The sequence below is a fragment of the Pleurodeles waltl genome, chromosome 5 (assembly GCF_031143425.1).
Source record: "Pleurodeles waltl isolate 20211129_DDA chromosome 5, aPleWal1.hap1.20221129, whole genome shotgun sequence".
Taxonomy (NCBI): Eukaryota; Metazoa; Chordata; class Amphibia; order Caudata; family Salamandridae; genus Pleurodeles; species Pleurodeles waltl.
This window is the reverse complement of record NC_090444.1, coordinates 1,646,635,388-1,646,656,212: the sequence shown is the minus strand read 5'-3', so window position 1 is coordinate 1,646,656,212 and position 20,825 is coordinate 1,646,635,388. Positions and strand designations below refer to the sequence as shown.

General features: G+C 40.7%; 1 protein-coding gene across 1 annotated transcript in view; it reads right to left on the bottom strand.

The window, feature by feature from the left end:
• The window catches only part of VSNL1 (visinin like 1), a 434,918-nt gene that overhangs the window by 214,953 nt on the left and 199,140 nt on the right, over positions 1–20,825 (bottom strand). Inside the window, exon 2 of the mRNA XM_069235970.1 lies at positions 18,136–18,303. Within this exon, the coding sequence (XP_069092071.1) occupies positions 18,136–18,297 (162 nt within the window). The 5' untranslated portion in view covers positions 18,298–18,303. The remainder of the gene's footprint in view (positions 1–18,135; positions 18,304–20,825) is intronic.

Sequence of the window (20,825 nt, the reverse complement as noted above, 5' to 3'; positions counted from 1 at the left end):
GAAACCTTTCCTCAATGCTCTAAAGACAGGCGATTTTTCCTTGTGAATTAAGCAATAGATTTTTTCCACATCCAGATTCTATTACAGGAATGGGACAATTAAAGTAATCATAAAACTGAAACACTGAGACCTCTGTTATGCATTATGGTAAAATAGATTGGCAACATGCAGTGCTTAATTTGTGCTTGTTGCTTTCGGTGCTGAGCACCTGCACTTATTTTTGAGGGCCGCGGCTTATTCTTCTGCCTCAAGCATTTGCTGCGAGCAAAAGACACATATGGGAGAGAAGGATGAAGGGGAAAACGAGAAAGCGTCACAAAGGGAGAAAGTTGCAATAGTGAGCTGAAGGGGCAGGGAGTGGCTTTACATGGATTGAAGAGGCCCGAGATGGCCCCATGATTACGCCGCCTCAGTATTCCATGTTCACACATTTAATTGCAGCAGCCGCGTGTTTAAGAGAAGGGCTTTGAGCACCGGCACCTTTTTATTTACAAATTAAGCACTGGCAACATGTTTTTATGTTGAAAATGGGATTATGCGGGAACACCGCTCTTCCATTTCTTTCCCCTCCCACGTGAAATGTGTCTGTGGAAGTCGAGCCAAAACGATGGGCTAACCTGCAGGAATTCAACACCTAGGTCCCCTTTCTCAGAGGAGAAACAGGGGCATGATGTTATATCTTGAACCGGAGTAGCTTCCATTCTAGCAATAGTGATGATGCTTCCACGTAGGAATTCCACACAAAGTCAGTTGGTACGGCTGACTGGTGGGAAAGGACTGCGTGAGGCTGTTTTATATGGACTAAATGTATCCTGGGGCGGCTCCTCCGCAGTGCTGGAGGGGCTGCGCTCCCCTGGATGAGCCAGCAGACGATAAATAAAATGATAGCTTGATATTGTTTTATTTTTCATTTTTCAAATGCTGGCTCAGCCAGCAGGTGCAGGGAGGGGCGGGGCTGGGCCACATGGAGGTGGGAAGGGGGAGGTGGGAGAGTGAACTAAGCACCCAAGTGTGTTTGGCTGGCCGTTTCAGGCTGGCCAAACACACATGCGCACTTGGGTTTCTCCAACCCGGCTGTATACACAGCTGGGCTGGAGAAACACCACAGACCCCAGGCATGTGTCATGACGCTGCTTACATGCCATGTTTAGCATGTAAGCAGCGCCAGAATTGCTGGGGAGCCTGTGCTGGTGTTCCAGCAAATGCTGGGACACCACAAGAGGAGTGAGGCGGCAGGAGACGGTGATGGGAGACAGTGGGCGCAAGGTAAGTGTTTTTTTTTTTTTTTATGTTTCCCCTGTCGTTCCCCCCCCTTGACAAATCAGGCGGCCGCCACTGAATGTATCTCTAAATAAACTGAAATTGTGGAAGATTTCAACTATGACACATATCTACAAGTGGTGCAGCAGGTGTAGAGGCACTGGGGTCCAACTGCATGAGGGGCACATTGACCACTCATTTTTGCTGTATTTTATTACCTAATAAAGAATCGAGGGTGGCGTTTTCCTTATTTGCATTAGGGCCCCTGACACCCTTGCTACAACACTGATGACATCCCGTAATGGCATGGTAATTTTGCATCCTGTCGTATTGCTAATTCTGGGTATGAAATTACCTATGAGGTTCCTCTGCATGTAGTCAAAAAAATAAGAGCCCAAGTGGTCACCCTCTCACAAGGAAACTTACATGCACTCCTATTACATCACTGAACTGCTAGGTGCAGAGGGATACCATGAGTGCCCTTGAGAGGGGAGTTGGGGTAGGGTAACCTTGTATGAAAAGCACACATGCTGCCTCAGTGCTGGTAGTGTTACAGTACACTTATTCATAATACCAGCAAAAATCAGTCCATAAAAAGGTGAACATTTAGATAGCCAGGGTCGTCTTGCATAGAATATAGGATGAGTTACCAAAATAAAAGCAGCATCCATTAGAGAATCACACAGCTTAAAAAGTGGGCCACATTTACAAACAGGGGCAGTTTTGTACTTACTGCAGGCACCTTATGTGGCAACATCAGGGAAATCAACAGTAAAAACTGGCTCGCCATACCTTAAAACTGGCCCAGAAACAGGCAAAAAATAACCCACACACTGACCTGTCAGAATAGCCCCTTGCGGGTTACCATATTGCCCCATAGACAAGTCTGTCCCTAAGGGAGACATACTAAAAGGTTCCCATTGCTATAGAATACAATTAAACCTTCAACCCCACCCACCCACACAACTACCTCACTAATACTGGAACAGAATATGTTTGGGCTCAGAGATCATGCCTATGGTGTTTATATGTCACTATGCAAAATACAACTACATTGAGATACCACTACCTAAACTCAACTACATCAAAATTAACACTGGTGTTAATACCACTATTGAGAATACCACTACATTGAATGATCTAAGTATAAGGGAAATGTACAATCCTTAAGCCTAGCCCTAAACTTGATCTAACTGTAAGTCTAAATATAACCCTAGGTTTAGACATAAGCCTAAGCCTCGTTAGATGTAGTGGTCTTGTCAGTAGTGGTCATTTGGATGAGGTGGAATCTATGTAATTGCACATCAATGTAATTCTAACATCAGTGTATCATTGAGACTTGTTGAAACCAATGTCCCACTTCTATTCTCAGCCTTACTTGCTTGTGATGAATACAAGACATACAAGGCATATATCTTTGTGATCTCTTTGGTGCGATGACATCAGTAAACCACTGATGTTCCAAGTAGTTATGTGATTGATTTATCAAGCTATGAATTTTACATTTTAAAATGTGCAGTTTATTTACACTGACCTGGTCCTAGATAGTCCAGCATCTACTTTTTGGCCTTTCATTTGAAAAGATGTGATTTTCTCGAGAATAGAAGGTAGACTGACATATCATGGGAATAAGCATCACACATGGTTGCAAGGACACCCAGCATCATCTCTGAGCCCCCAGGCGGGTCCATTTGCGCTTGGGATAAACATCACTGCTGATTCACACATGATGGCTATGTTTACCTGTAATTGGTAGATCTGGCCACAAACTCACTGGTGTGGTGTGACGTGTATAGGCAATGTGTAATCCACGCAAAGTGCATAGCTGTTGGCCAATTTGACCACTGGGTTCAATGCCACGGACTGATCCCATCTGAGCGTACGTTTCCATTTCTTCCGAAGTCAGATGTATGCTTGAAGAGTTGTGCCAGGCGTTCTTCTGGAAAGGTTAGGTGACTTTAAAAAAAAAAAAGTTTCGTACTCTGCCTGTGCACAATTCTCCAATATGGAGAAGTCCGCACAGGGGGATTCGAGTGCAAATGTAACTTTGTTTCTCTACAGAAAAATCATTTCTCCCCGTGGAGAATGCACTTTCTCTACACCGGTCTCAAATGCAGAGGTGATTCGTTTTCCTTCCTTCCTGTGAAGGGGACTTACTCCAGTCCTATTCAGCAGTAAATCTCTGAATATTTTCTGAATGTGAGTTGGAGGGGTCTTTGGAATTCCCACAAATATTTAAGGCAAACACACCTTGGAAGACCCTCCGTCCACCCCTTGATTGGGAATTACGAGCTCAGGTTTCTCCACACTCATGGTTGAGAATCTACCCTCATAAACATGCTTACCATAAATATCTTTGTGAATTCCTGGCACGCATAAAATAAGGAAATTCAGTTTTAAACTTACATATATGAGCAAATCACCTGTGTGAAACTGCTCCTTTTTGTGTGTCATGGTGTTTTCAAGTTGTTAGTACCAGTTGGCATTACAGTACTATGCACTGCCCTATGCTATTCAGTGATTGTTACCCTACTTGCTTCTAGTACAGTATAGTGGCCCAGTAACATTGAAGCCACTACAATTGAATATCAATACACTCTGGGCCCTGAAGATCCCTCTCTATCTTATTAGTTTACTATCCTACACTACACCCTGAATGTATAAATATGCAGTAATAACTCTGGCCATATATTTCAACAGGGCTCATTATGAAATCCTGCATCAAATGAAGCAAGCATAGACCAGGCTCCATTGTCCCATTTTGGGGCCAAATACATACGGATGTTACCCACTCTTCAACTCCACCTCCTATAAACAATTTGGAAACATCTCATGATCAGCTTTTGATTCACTCTATAATTATTGTTGTGTTCACTAAAATTCCTATTCCACTGAATTACTCCATTTCTTCTCAGAGACACGGATGCGTCTTGTGTTCAATCAAATTACTCCATAGTTCCCTACCCAGATTAATAATATCCTGCCCAATTCTAGCTTCTGGAAACTCAAGTTGACAGCACTTTATGCATGTCTTCAACTTCATGGCTTCTGCCAACTTCTGCCCTCCACAATCGCTTATCTTCTGCGTAATACCATGCACAAAGGCAGTCACTGACCACCTAGTGTCTATACAACCATCAGTAGAAAGACATTTCCTAACTAGTACATTTTTGCATAATCATGAGGCATCGATTGTCTGTCATATACAGGAACTAAAGGCATTACAGCATTTTTCCTTTATTCAGTGCCCAGCAGGCAGTCAGTCTTGGTGTTGTACGCATGTCTGGTAACCAAACCAGCAACCTATGGTGGCAAGTTATCCAATTTGGCACACTTGGCAAAAGTATTTCCCAGCCATTCAATAATTCAGGGCAAGAACAAAGTCCCCTGGTCACACACAGTGCATGTAACTCAGCATGCATCCATTTCGTACATCTCTCAAGTAGGATGAATAAGTGGGCGCAGAGTGAACCTTGAACATTACTACTATATTCCTTTAAGCATCTACAGTGTTTCAGGAGGGTGACTGCTGACCACTTAATGGGGAGTAGTTTTTCTGGAATGGACAGGAACACTTAGCATTACAATGGGCAGATGTGACTCACCTCTTTTGTCTTGGAGATAGCAAGGGCTTTTTTATTCATCCCCAGGACCCTCCTAGACAGTTAGGTTCCAGCCACAGTAAGAGAGAAAGAGTTTTGACCCTGTCAGATAAGGGAGTTGCCAAGAAGCCAAAGACAGGCCTCCCAGCTGAGTCGCACCACCTTGAAATAAGAGCTTTTAGGTTATTGTAAGAAAATTGTTGGGATTTGACAGTAGAATTCCTGCAAACACTGCCAAGTGTACAGGATAATTCTGACACGTCCTACCACCCACTTCTCAGAACATTCCTGGATCTGGGAACAGCCCATCTGAAGAAAAAAGCCCTCTTGGAAGAAGAATCCTGACTTCTAACTCATGACTCTGAAAGAAGAGGACACACACAAGGACACAAGGACTCCTGAATCCTGCTGGGAATTGCTGGCTAATTGTGCCATAGCTACCCGAGTCATGCAGATATTCTCTCAGAACAGTGTTTTACCTAACCAGAGAGAATTTATCGAGTTGGCAGGGATGCCATATCTCTCAAATTAATAACCCTATTTCTAATAAGACCACATCTATTTTCAAAAAATAACTTGACTTGGTTGCATTTTTCATTTTTGTTGTGGCATGCACGTCTCACCCACAAAACCCCTCTGTAGCCTTTTCTCTCAATGTACCTTTGAACAAGATTTATTTACAAAATGTATAAAAGCATTGGTTACCGCAGGCTACAAAGAGACAAAGCACAAACAGTCTATGAGCGTTTGTGCATGCTGACTTTGCATGCATTGGAAGATTAAAGGCAGACCTACTGGCTTTGCCAATAATTTTTTTAAAGAGTTAGTTTGCAGATGAATGTAGCAACCGCTGTAAAAAAAATGAATCCTTCCTGTGTTCTTCTATGACTAACACCAAATTCAGCCCAATTTGTGGAATACAGACTTCAGGTCAGGAACCGATGACTCATGAATAGGGCTAACTAGGCCAAAGCATCTGAGTCAGTGCTCCATGTGTACTTTGGCTTCACCATGTGCTTTCTGCTTCTCAGTAAACCTACTCACCCCACTGCCAGACATCTATTTCTTTCAGTATTCATAAATGCACATGCTTGGGCATTATACTAAGTATATCACCTATTTCAAATTAATTTAATGAAAGCACTGGCATATGCTGAGATTGCAGTGTTAATATGCTGCCTTACCTTCATGGTGTCACATACTTATGGTAATAGCATTAACAATCTGTGTGCAATTCACTATGTATTTATGCATACACAAACATACAGACGTCTTAACGTTTATATTCTTAAAACAGTGGTATTTAATCTTTTGAATTGTGTGGAACTAAATCATTACTGGGATTGGGAGAACCCCCCCACCGATGAATCATTATTGGTATTCGGGGACCCACACTGAGTCATTACTGGGAGCCCTGGCATAAGGAATTTTAATGATTTGAACTGCAGAATAAGACACAAAATACACAGAAACAAGCATTTATCAAACAAATACACAAGTGATAAAATATTAAATTTAATTCACAAACAAGTATACACAAAAATCGAAATGTAATTTTGACACCTTCGCTGCTAGGCCTTCCACCCCCATGTGTTAAGCCTTTATTTGGCTATTTGGGGTAGTTCACTCGTAGGCCCTACAACTTTTGGCCACATAAGCTATCCATGCCAAATTTGTGTCCTTTTTTCCAACATCCTGGGGATTCTAAAGGCACCAATGGTTTGTGGATTCCCCTGGAGGGGACCAAGAAAATAGGCAAAATATAGCTACATTTTGAGTTTTTTTGGACAAAATGGGAAAAATGTGCGGCTGAAGAAAGTGTCTGTTTTTTTCCCTGCAAATGGCATCAGCAATGGGTTTGCGGTGCTAAAATCACCATCTTCCCAGCTTCCAGGAACAGACAGACTTGAATCAGAAAAACACATTTTTCAACACAGTTTTGGCATTTTACTGTTACTGGGACATAGTCCATGTTTCCTATTTTTGTACTTTCAACCTCTTTCCAGTTGTGGCAGAAACAGGTGTGAAATCAATGGTTAATCCCGGAAAACTATACATTTCTGAAGAGTAGACACCATTCTGAATTCATCAAGGGGTCATTTATGTAGATCCTTCAAAGTTTTCCTATAGAAAGTAACAATTGAAATAAAAAATATTGAAATTGAGTTGGGAAAACAGCCATTTTTGTCTATTTTTTTATCTGTAATGTTTTCTAACTATGGCAGATTTTCAAAAGGAATATACAGTTATTTCCGCTGGACCCTTCTGGTAGCAGGGATATATAGGGCTTGTAGATTCACCAAGAACCGAAGGTACCCAAAGCCAGTAACTGAGCTGCACCTTGCAATGGTTTTTCATTGTGTACTGGGTATACAGCAATTCATATTGTAAAATATAAATAGTGAAAAATAGGTATTAAGGAAACCAATGTATTTATAAAATGGGCACAAGATATTCAGTGTAGAAGCACATCTCTGAATTTGTGGGTACCCATACCAGCATGTGAATTAGAGGGTATTTCTCAAAATTACTTCTTTCTTGCACATTGTCTTATATTTGGAAGGTGAAAATGCAGATAAATGCAATTGGTAATAACACTTGCTCTACTATTCTGTGTTCCCTTAAGACTCCCAATAAAAATGGTATTTCACTTGTGTGGGTAGGTCTTGTGCCTGCAACAAGAAACAGCCCAAAACACAACACTGATACATCACATTTTTCCACACAAAACTGACTTTTTTTGCAAAGTGGGTAGCTGTGGTGTTTGGGCTCAACCTCAGTTAGTACCTAGGGAAAACTTGCAAACCTATACATATTTGAAAAAAACATAGACACTTAAGCGAATGCAGGACTGGGTGACTTGTGAAGCTCTCACCAGATTGTTTTACCCAGAATCCCTTGCAACCCTCAAACTTTGACAAAAAATGTATTTTCCTCACATTTCTATGATGTAAAGTTCTAGAATCTGCACAGAGGCACAAACTTTCACCCAGCATTCTCCTATGTCTGCTGATTTAAATGGTACCTCACTTGTGTGGGTAGACATAGTGCCCCCTACAGGAAATGTCCCAAAATGCAACATGGATACATCCGATTTTTTCTAAGCAAAACTGACCAGTTTTTTGCAAAGTGGGTAGCTGTGGTTTTTGGGCCCTACCTCAGCTGGCACATAGGGAAATATTGTACTTAGGTCTGTGATTTTCCATATGTCAAAGTGAATGCATCTTTAAATGTAGAATGTTGTAGGATCTCTGTTCTAGTATCCTGTGCAGTGCGACTCAGCTGGGTTCTCTCTGGAGACAGTTGTATGCTGACTGGAGAAGAGACACCAATTGTAGCTATCAGTGGCATAATAAAGAATACACTTGAATATCATATGAGCTCCTGAGGGTGTAATTGAAGATTGCCGATGAGTTCCAGCCCATAAGACACTACAGATGACTGCATAATTTTATTGGTCAAGGAAGAGTTGATGTAGGACCCACCTGGTGAAGTAAGACTATTTATTGAGCTCATTATTACCTCATAAATCTCAGAAAGCAGCGATAAGTACTACTGACAACAGCAACATATATTGTGTGAAGTGAAGAAGCGATCAGCATACTTAACACATTTTATGAGTGAAAGACTTGCCTAACGGTTACAGCGGCACGTGTCTAAGCACATGGAAACCACAGCTGTGTAGGCAACCTGTCATGGTAACCAGCGCATGAGTTTTCTTCAGAGTACCCAGTGAGTGAGTCTCCTTTATCTGAATGGTGGCTTAGGCATTTTGGGCTTGTAAAAAAGTGACATACGCCACTCAGGGGAGACAAGCTCTATAGCTTGGGGAAACCACGACTTCCACCACATATGCTGCACAAAGGAAACAAGCTCTATTGTTTGCAAAAAAGCGAAGCAAAACTACACATTGGTGGCCATCTTTTTGCTTGGGAAGCTTCTCATAGGTGTCTATAGTGATTAAGGCATATCGCACAGTGTTAAAGTGGTAACTAACACAGTGATAGGCACACCTTTCAACAAAGCGTCTGACGCATACCCGTAGCGATTGAAGTATCCGAAACGATTGAGGCAAATTGCAGATTACTAAAGAGGAAACTAACAGTGTGACAGGCACAACTCTGAACTAAGTGTCTGACGTATACTAGAAATGGATGCTGTGATAGGTACATCTCGGCATACAGTGCCTGAACAAACAGCTAACTGAACATTACAAAGTAAGTTAATTCACAAATAACGGGGATAGGCACACCAACTGCCTATATTTGACCACTGAGTATGGTGATAGGCACACCTTAAAGAATTGACTGTATAATACCATATTATTTAGGTGCCTAAATTCAACCATTGTGTATGGTGATAGGTACACCTTAAAGAATTAACTGTATAATAGTTGTGACATAGTGCGATTTTGTGACAATAAGTACACCATTATAACATTTTGTTGTGACTAAGGTGAATTTAGAGTGCAATGGAGGCAGCAGTCATACCCCCAACATTATTTCTGTCACAATCAAGTGTTTCACCTATTGAGCGGGAGGAGTGGGCGGAGATATTGGAAAACTACATTGAAGCTTTAGATGGGAGAGAATTTAGAGCATCAAGAAAAAAGCCCTCTTGTTAAGTACATTATGCGAAGAAGGTTAGCATGTTTTCAAATACCTACCATATCAGTTGGTAATGACGGACAACTTATTAGTAATGCGTGCTTAGAAGCAAAAGCAAGATTAGAAAAGCGGTTTGAAAAAGATACAAATATAGTCATGTGCAGACATAAGTTCCATACTTAGCCACAGAAAGTAGAGGAGTCAGTGGAACAGTTTTTTATGAGGTTGTGTGAACTGTCTGTGAAATGTCAATTTAGAACCATGAGGGACAAGATGATATGGGATTGGTTAATAGTACAATGTAGGAACAAAAAGATGCAGGAAAGATGCAAAAAGATAGGCAGCGAAAAACCCATTGTTATAGGATGCCACTGAAATAGCAAAGGTTGTAGAACTGTCAGACCAGTGTATGAAGGAAATGGATAAAAGATAGCAATGTGAAAATATCGGATGTTGAGCAGGAAGAAATAGGAGCACTCAACACTAGGAAAAAGGGGAGTTCTAAGCTGACAAAAGTGTGCTTGACAAGAAAAAACTAATGAAGATAGTTTTAAATAACCAGTGAAAATGTGTACCAGATTTGTGAGTAGGTGACATGATGCTGATTTTAAGAATTGCTTTGCTGTAGGAAAGGAGTGCAGGCAATGTGGCTGGAAGGGGCACTTTGCCCGTATCTGTAGGATGAAAAACAAATACAAAATAGCTGCAGTACAAGAGACTGAAGAGGATGATATTGAGGAAGACAGAATTCTTTGTATATCTGAGAATTAGACTGACATGGGAAGAAGGTGCAGACCCAAATCTACATTTATCTTTACGGGACAAAGAGTTCAACTTATGGTGGATTCTGGATCTCTTTATACAATAATTCCAAAAGATATGTTTATGTAACATTGGCCAAAAGTGCATCTACATTCCCAAAAATATCAACCAAGGAGAATATCAAGGAGAAAAGTTGTACATTATAGGTTTTATGTTGACAAAAATGTAATTTCAAGAAAGATTTGTGAAAGGAAAAGTGTATGTTGCAAAAAGGGACCCCCAATATTAGGGTGGGCCCATGAATACGATCTTCATTTAATTATTGACCCGAGGGCACCCAATCAGATAATGGTAGTTGATGAGGTCACAGTAGAAGATATCATGGAAGGAGCGAGCAAGTATTTTCAAACAGAATAGTTGAACTCAAAAACAATGTTCATAAAATAGTAGTTAAACTGGATGCTGTATCAGTTCAACATTGAGTGAGTTAAGTACCCATTATTGCAAGAAACGAAGTCAAAAGAATGCTTGAGGAGATGGTGGAACAAAAATTGAACCAACAGAACCGTCCAGTTGGATTTTACCTGTTGTGATCATGGGCAATTCTGATGGCAGTTTTAGGTTTTGTGTAGACTTACGAAATGTGACCAGAACATAGTGGTAGACAATTACCCTGTCCCAAACATCGATGAGCTTGTGTTGTTATTAAAAGGGGGTAGTTTTTGTTTTTTACTAAACGTGACTTATGTAATGCATCCCATCAAATTAAGCTTCACCAAGATTCTAAACATCTCACTGCATTTATTACAACGGAAGGAGTATTCCAGTTTACAAGAATGCCATTTGGACTCTCCTCGGCAGCAAGTGTTTTCCAAAGGATGATGGTACAAATTTTTAAAGGAATTAATGGAGTTGTCTATTCCCAAGATTACATTTTAATATTTGGAGAGTCGATTGAAAGTCATAATATGGTTCTCAAAAGAGTTTTGGACAAAATTGCAAACTTTCTGTGTCAAGAAAGTTGACTACTTTGGGTACGCTTTGTCGGCCTCAGGAGTCAAACCAAAGAAAGACATTGGAGACAATAAGGAAAGCACCCATACAAACAGGTAAGGACCAGTTAAAGTCCTTTCTTGGACTAATCGAATACTATGCAAAATTTGTAAAACAAATTGCAGAAAAAACAGAGCATATAAAGAAGTAGTTGAGGAAAGGTTGTTTATTCCTATGGGCGGAAGAACAGCAAAAACACTTTTGAGAATATAAAACTGGAAATTTGTTCAGCCAAAGTATTAACTTTGTTTGACACCAGACTTACAACTATACTTACTGTTGATGCAAGTGCTGTCAGTGCTGTTTTGTTACAATTACATAAAGATGGTAAAAAAATGGTAGCTTTTACCTCCCGATCTTTGGCTGATTTTGAGAGGAATTATTCAGTCATTGAGAGGGAGTCATTAACTGCTGATGATTGTGGCTGGCAAGGGATCTGCAGGACTAGAACGGTTGGCTGCCCGCTTACAACATTATCAATATAAGTTAGAATACATACCAGGTTGGAAAATTTCCCAGGCTGATGGGTTGTCTAGATTGCCTCTGCCTTGGCAAGATATAGACAATATAGAAGTGGAAACATTTGACAAAGAAGGAGCAGTTGCAAATATTTATGACCTTGTGGAGTGGAGTCAGTGTGCTATAGGGAAAGAAAAGTGATTCAAAGGCATGCATAATGAAATAGTACTGTATCAAATGGTGGACATAATTTTAAAAGGAAGTAGGCGTGAGAGTGCTGTGCCAGTTGGAGTGAGACATTTTGTTAAAACAGTGGATGAATTAACAGTATGTGAAGGTAAATTGATATCAAGAAGAGATAAATATATACGCCCGAGAGTTTAAGGTTTGAAATATTTAAGATAGCACTGAAGGTCACTTAGGGCAAACTCTTACTAGGAAAAGATTATGTGAAGGTTTTTGGTGGCCAGGCACAAATCAGGATGTTGCTGAATGGGTGGTGCAATGTTTTGATTGTAAAGATGGAGAGAAAAGGCTAAAAGTGAGTGACCAGTCAGTTGTAGGTGAAATAAAAGATCCAGGATTGCCATAACATACTGTATTTTTAGATTTAATTGGATCGATGAGTGGTGTCGCAGAACTAAGATTTGCTCTTGTGATGGTAGATGTGTACTCCAAATGGCTTGTGGTGAAATTTATGTGGGAGATCACAACAAAGAATTAACTATTAGAGTGTTGAAGGAAATATTCAGGGAAGAAGGTTATCCCATTAAATTGATCACAGATAATGAGACACAAATGATGCCAGAGGAATTGACATGATTTTTGAATTTTTGTGATATCTGACGTTCCAGAAAATGTGACTTAAAATACACATTTTCCTCACATCTCTGTGATAACAAGTGCTAGAATATGGGGGGAGCCACATATTTCCTACCACTCAGCGTTCCCCTCTGTCTCCTGATAAAAATTATACCTCACTTCTGTGGGTAGGCCAAGTCCCTGCGACAGGAAAGAGCAAAAAAAATGTATTTCCAGTGGTTCCTACGGGCAGTTTTAAAAAATATGTTTTAGGCTGACCCTGCATTTGGTACCCACACAAGAGAGGTATCCCTTTTATCAGGAGACAGAAGGGAACACTGGGTGAGTAGGAAATATGTGGTTTATTTTTGTTTCTGGAAGAATATGGCACAGAAATGCAAGGAACATTTCTGATTTATGTTACATTTTGAGGTTTGCAGGGTAAGGTTTGTGGGTAAGAAAATGTTGTCGGATGGATGCAAAGCACACGACCCTGGACTCCCCCATATGGCTAATCTTTAGAATTGTGTGGTAGGTTTTTTGAGGTGGCAGCCTACCCAAACCCAAAAAGTGCAACTGTTCACCATTACACGTGGGATGATACTGGGAGTTAGCAAAACTCTCCAGGCCTAATTTTCTAAAAACAACACCAAATATCCCCTTGCTTGCCACTGGGGTGCAATGCTTTAGACTGTAGGATAGCAGAGAGACTGTTTGCCCATTTGTGAGGGGATGGCATGGCCATGCCGATGCTGGGCACCCTCACCCCTACAAATAAAGTAATCCCTGGTGTCTAGAGGGATTTCTGCCCCACCGGGGAAGGTGGGCAGATGGGAAAAGTGCCCCATATGCCCCCCCCAGGGGCAAAAAGACTGTTTCCCTATTTGTTTTGGTGGGGGCATGGCCACGGCCATGCTGGGCAGCCCTCACCTATACAATTGCAAAAAAGTAATCCCTGTTGTCCAGTGGGCTTTCTACCCCTCATGGGGGCCAGAGGGATTTGGAGCACATGTGATGAAGACGGAATGGTTCCGCCCTCTACACAAGAGTGATAGTGCGCATGATGAAATCGTTCCATCATGCGCCAAAGGGGTTAATGGGAAGGTTGGAGCTTTTTTGAAATTCAATCGAGGCCACCTATCATCCACACTATATTGTGTTTGATGTACTTGCATTGCACCCATGAATCAATCTAAGGCCATCAACATAACTTTTAGTCGCAAATTTCAAATCCTTCACATGTACAGATCATTTAAAAATGTTCAAGTTTATATTTTGTTTCTTTATTTACAAACATTTTGTTATTCTGTTAATATTATTTATTTTCTAAGCAGTCAGAGTAGGTGTTGTGGACCCCCAGGGGTACAAGGACCACAGGTTAAGAACTGCTGTTTTAGATTATACATACACATTCAAGACCAGACTGCAGTGCCCCTAAATTTCAACACATATTTAATATGATTCTTGCTACATCTGTGAGCAGTGATGATAATAATGTTCATTTGAGAAGCAGTCCAATTCCTGTGGTTGATTTCATGTGTACATCAAATCGCAATAAATGCATATGAATACATGCCTTGCATTGCACAGTAATCTTAACTATGGACGTCTGCCCATACATCCATCTATCCACTCATCCATCACACTTATCCATCCATCCAACCACCAATCACATTCTATAAAGCCCTATCACTAATGTGGAACATGGTTACAACGTAAAAGAGTACAAACAAAGCCAGTGATACTTTGTATACATTTATTTATATGACAGTTATGCAGATTGGCATATTGATTCCTGCTCGCTATAGCAGCATTTATTAAAGTGTGTGTGATAAGCAATGAAAGTGTATCATGTTTTTTCGTTAAAACACTATTGGGATACTACATAGTTAAGGCACAGCAAGCCAAGTACTAGTTCTTATTGCTTAAAATTAAGCTTTGTGCTGTTTCTTATGCAGGCTTTTTCTGCTCCTGTAGATAGTAACAGTCATCTACCATGCAATTAAATGGTTGGCATGGTCTAATGTCTTTGTGGACGAAAGTAATGTATACTTTTTTCATCTCACAGCTTGTCTTTTCATAAAAGCAACTAATATTACCAATATTTGACTCATCTTAAAGTGCCAGGCCTACCACCTCCCTGAAAATCTAGAACATGTTCACCCTGTCATTTGGGTCGCTTCTTAGCCATTGCTGCCATTGCAATGCAGACCTTATGGCATGCCTGTTTACATACAGACCAGCGCGTTTATTGAAATTTGTTACTCAGTGAGAAATTAGCCTCTTCCCAACCTCCCATCTCTCCACTCTTGTGGTCAAGAGGACTACCTTGACTGTCTAATATAGTGATCATCATCTCAGTTTAATGACCGCACAGTGTGCCCTACTCAACGCTATCAGCAAGCTTCAAGGACCTGCAACCACTAAACACTACCATCCTGGAGCTCCAGGGAGCCCTACCTGGCCTTTTCAGCTGCTGTGCCTGACGGGATAATGGAATTTCAGTAGACGTGGATGATGGTGAGTGGGATCCGTCCACAATAAGAACATGGTAAAGGTTACTGGACTTGCCCAATTTATTTAAGAAGATCACGAGGGGCTTGCATGGAGCAGATCTACCTCCTTTCAAGAAGGCACCACTCAAATAATAGGGCACGCCTCCAGAAGGCATAATGCATAGACGATGGTCATGGGATTTCAAAGATCAGACTATACACTAGGGATTGATTTCATAAAAGTGTTTCCCATCTCTTGTTGACCAACTTATCCACAATGTCACTCTAAGTAGGGACTGTTTTCTGAATCTAGTAACCATAACCTGGGCAGGGTTGTCAACCTTCCTCAAAGGGTCATGTTCTGGCTGCATGTCTGTCTATACCTGAAGTTCAATGCTTGGTTTCTTGATGAACTAGTTTTTCCTATCTGAATCTTTATGAATGTAACTTAAGGTTCTATCTTTTTTTCACACCTGTACTATCCTCCATCTCCTATAGCTATACGTGTTCCTATGTCCATATATTTCATCTACCTGCTGCTCTCATTTAATTTTCTTAGCTCTTCCTTTGACACCCTTGCTCCTCCCTTCTCCCAGCCATTTGCTTAATTTTTGTTATGCCATACCCTTTTTTGCAAAACTTCTAATTTATTTTTTTCATACTTGTTTCTCAGCCTTTTAGGGGTTTTGTACATCATCCAGATTCAGGATTTAATAACAGGTCTGCATTCATTTTTTCTAATTCCTTTCAAATCTAACCTTAAATATTCTGTTTTTCTTAGTTTAGTTTTTGCAAATGAGTTTTTCACTTATCTCCATGCTACAATTTTTCTATGATCTATTGCATATATCAATGCCATTTTTTAACACTGTGCGACAAAGCGAAGCTATAGATCAGAAAGATCACATCTACTCGTTCCACACCTCTGACCACAAGTTAATTTCTGAATGATTCATTTTGTTTCGTCTGCAGTGTTCTTGGAAATACCATCTCTCTTTTTAGATAAATTAAAATATCTTACTTAGCGTAGATGAAATATTACCAAGTCTGCAGTTCACAGTTCTTATTACAGACCTTTCTATGAATCAATATTGAAGAGGGATGAAGGCTAGGCAGTTTTTAGATACAAATCATGTTTTATGGAAGGCTTGCTGCAAATGAATTGAATATCTCAGAAAATATTTAAACCCACACTGCTGTAAGTTCAAGCAATACGTTTCCCAGCATCTCAGAATATTTAGGCACCAGAACAGCAGTGATCTAAGAGCGAACTTTGTATGTTTAGGTAGAGGTTTACACACTGAAGGGCAGATTTATTAAGTCTTTTCACAGCCATAAAGCCATGCAAAGTGACGCAAAGTGGCACACAGTCTTGAAAGTTCCAGAGCAATATTTTTCCCTGCAGAAAAAAGTGCCTTTTTTTTAGGCCAAATAACATTTTGCCCTGCTTTGCATCTGGGGGCATACCATGGGTGGTAGTTGGCTATTCCAGCACAAACACCCATGGTTTCTGATGCAAAGCCCTATCTACTACAATTATTAGGCTAGACATTGCATAACAAAATAATGCCTCCTTCATGCAGGTGCAAGGGTGGAGAAAGCTTTAATTTCTCCTAGCACTTCACAAATTGTGTGTGCTGCACCGCACAGCACCCATCTTTATTTTAACTTTTGCCTTGGCATAGGATTTCGTACTGGAAGGCTGCCTGTTTGTTCGCTAGGGCAGAAGAGGAAAGGAACAGTGGGCCATAATTAGCCAATATCACTATTTGATGCTCTCTTACCTCTAGTGCAGCGCAGTGCACCATCTGTGGTTGTTGTGCTGCACTGTTTTATAATTTAGCAAGGTGCTGCACACTTTCCAAAGTTCCACTGCAATGGGGGTATGCTGCCAGTTCTTATCCAATGCATCTTCAAAGTCATAAAGTTTGATCTCTACTGGCTGGTACTTAATAGTAGGGGAGGGCGAAACTGGTGTAATTATCTCTAGCATAATTGCAGCAAAATTACTCGTAATTATGTGAGAAATGTAATCCAGGAATTAGTGGGGCTTTTCTTATGCAAAATACACCCTTGCTTCCAATTTGGGCCTGAGAAAATAGCACCAAATGCTACAGAACATGAACAACACTAGCCAGCAACGGTTCGCTCTCTCTTAGATCATTGTTCCTGTGCTCCTCTGGTAGGATTTTTGACTCAAATTAGTATTATTTACTCAAGCTGGTGTTATTGCATAGTTTCTGAAATTTCACATTACATGAGCAATGCGTAATTACTGAAATTACTCCAGCGTAATTAAAACATCACCCAGATCTACTTAAAAGATGTCATATGTACTATTGTACAAGACACAAAAAACAGAATTTCGGTTTGACATTCATATATCAAGTTTAATTAAACTTCTGTGATAACTAGACATATAAGCATGTCTTAGTGAGACCTACACAATGAGCCTAAAACATAGGAAATCAGAGTAAGCCAAAACCCTATATTCTTGCCTATCCACTGCTCCATTTGGGTGCTATTGAACTCCTAGAATTTCTAATGTTCGAAATTAGACATAGGGCCTGATTTAGATATCAGTGGATGGGTTACTCTCTCACAACAGGGACTGATACCCAGTCCGCCGAAATCTAAAACCCTAAGGACACAAGGGGATTTAGATTTTGGTAGATGAGATATCCGTCACCATTGTGACAGAGTAACCCTGCTGGCGAAATTTAAATCAGGACCATAGGGATTTGTACTGTGAAGTTCAAAGCTGTGGAAGTATCTTGCTTAGCTTTGAAACTGGCTTATGTCGTTTCCTAAAGACCGGGGACCAGGCTATTTTCATATGTTCAGGCTTTGTAAGAAATTGACAATAGTGACAATGCCACTCAGATCCTGAAAATGGAAAGCATCCCCACTAATAACATCTCCCCATCCACAGTTGTGAATGATTCTTCATTGACACTCATAGTGACGTCTCAGAGCCCTCTAAAGTGGTAATAGCGCTATGTAAAACATCTTGACAAGCATAGTAGTCAGTAGATCTTACTTATAGGCGAGAAATACAGGCTTATATGGCCAGGCAAAAATAAAGTCCCAACATACCTTTACATAGAGCTGCTGAAACTCGTCAAGATTAAGTCTCCCGCTTGGACAGTCCTTTAGAAATCCCTTGTACCACTGTTTCAGCTCATGTTCGTTGAACTCCGTGCTCTTCACCAGATCTTCCATCACCTCGGGAGCCAGTTTGCTGTTCTGTTTTCCCATGTTGCCCTAAAAAAGGTAAACTTGGAGTTAGCTGCAGGGCACGTGTGGGCCTGGACTCACTCGTGTAAAGCTGTTTGTCATCCCCCCTGCCGTGTCCAGACCCTGCAGAAATCCCACACTTGCATTTGTCAGCTTTATTTCATTACCAGAACAGATATGTTTATTGTTGAAAAAGTACTCTAAACATTTATCTTTCATTTTAACAGAAAGAATGCTGGAGCCAGGGAGTTGGGAATTTGGCTTTAAAAAGATTTAAAAAGCAGCTTTTGTGTAGAAATGTCAGCTGCTGAGAAAAGTAGGTAGTTTTCATCAGCAAGAGAAAAATAATTTCAAATTCTATACACATATAGAGGTTTGAAACAATAACCCATCTTTTGATATTGAGTTAGTTCAACGCTGCTTAAACTTTTGGATTCTATGGACCCCCAATTGATTATTACTGGAATACAGTGACCCCCCCAACTGAATCATTACTTGAAGTCAGGGACCCCCGACCTCAGCAGTCTCTCTGATTTGGATCTCAAAACGATACCCAAAAATACAACAACAAATATACACCAAACAAATGCTCAAATATTTCTATATTTTGTGTAATCCACAATCAAACATAGAACACTTTCACATTTTCAATGCTGCTTCCTTATTTCTATGCAGTTTATTAATTTTCATTGATTAGTTTTAATATTATTTCATTTCATAAAACAGTTGTGATAAAATAGAAACCTTTCATCTGGGATCAGGAAGCTGAGGGGAGAGAGTGTGCTATGGGGGGAATCTTTACCTAAATCTCTGTTCTCTACATTCGACCTGCCACAACAGCTGCTCGACACCATACAGGCAGAAGAACTAAAGTCCTCCCTTTATTTATGTTATCGTTTGTCGAAGTGGAATAAGAGCTGAAAATACAACCAAAGGAAAAGAATAACTGCATCTGCTGTCCTTTGTTTATTTACATATTTCATTTTAGACATATAAAAGGTACTTCTCTGTTGCCTAATGCTGCTCGGAGAATTAAAGCAGCCACCGGTTGGTACAGTGACACTGACAGTGTAGAAGGTGTTGAGATCCCACAATTAAGGCCCATATTTATACTTTTTTGCGCCGCATTTGCGTCATTTTTTGACGCAAAATCGACGCAAACTTTTTTGCATTTTGTAAGTTTGAGACAATTTTGCGTCAAAAAATGACGCAAATACGGCGCAAAAAAGTATAAATATGGGCCTAAGGACCAGATGTAGGTAGAAAGCAAATTGCGAGTTGCAAATTGCGAGTCCTTCCGACTCGCAATTTGCAACTAGCAATTTGCTATGCAGAAAGGTGTCTCAGACACCTTCTGGGACTTGCTATGGGGTCGCAAAGACCCACCTCATTAATATTCATGAGGTGGGTCGCAGTTTGCGACCCCATAGCGAGTCTGGGCACTCACGGAGATGGTGGCCTGCTGGAGACAGCAGACCACCATGTCCGTGACTGCTTTTAAATAAAGCAGTTTTTTTTTTCCTATCTGCAGCCCGTTTTCCTTAAAGGAAAACGAGCTGCAAATAGAAAAAATTACCGAAACCTTTTGTTTCGGTTTTTTTCAGAGTAGGCAAAGGTCCATAGGACCACTGCCTGCTCTGAAAAAATAATTTTGTGATCATTCACAAAGGGGAAGGGGTCCCACGGGGACCCCTTCCCGTTTGCGAATGAGTTACCATCCACTTCAAGTGGATGGTAACTGCGAGTTGATTTGCGACCGCTTTTGCGGTCGCAAATCAACTTACATCGCGGTGCGAGTCGCAAATAGGAAGGGAACACCCCTTCCTATTTGCGAGTCGGAAACACTTTTTGCGAGTGGGTTCCGACTCGCAAAATGTGCTTCTGCATCGCGTGCTGGCATTAGCGCCTCGCAAACGGCGTTTTTCGCCATTTGCGAGGCGCTAATGCCTTGCTACATCTGGCCCTAAGTGTCAGTAGGGCTCACCACCGAAAATTAAGTACCAACATTTAACTGTTATCCAAAATCTGGAGTTGCTTTCTATGGCCCTCACTAATTTTTAATTCTTGTATGCACAGTACTCCTCTCACAGTACGTGCTGCAACATTGTTGGTGAGAGGAACACATGCAAAAGTTTATAAAAACAGGTCCATTTGTTATGGTGAGGATCCCTTTGTCAAGAGAATACATTACAACTATATGGCCTTGCACCTTCAGAGGAAAGTTCATTAACAGAGCTATAGTATGAACAGGAACTGGGGGGTTCGGAAGGGGGATGTAAAAGTTGAGGTTGCAGGCTCAACTTTTTTGAGGAAGGCTGCGGAATTTAGGTGCATTTTACCAAACGAAAGGGTTCTTTCAGCAATTGTTAGATTATTTTGGTAATGCCATTTTATGGGTTCATATTTTGAGGCATTTTTGAGGCAGCGTAGGGTGCAACATTGCTCAGTTGAGCTTGCTTCTCCTTAGCCACAGAGTGCAGATGGAACAAAAACACTTTGCTAATTTGGACTCTATACCCAATGAAAGATACAAATGATTGCTCCTGTGC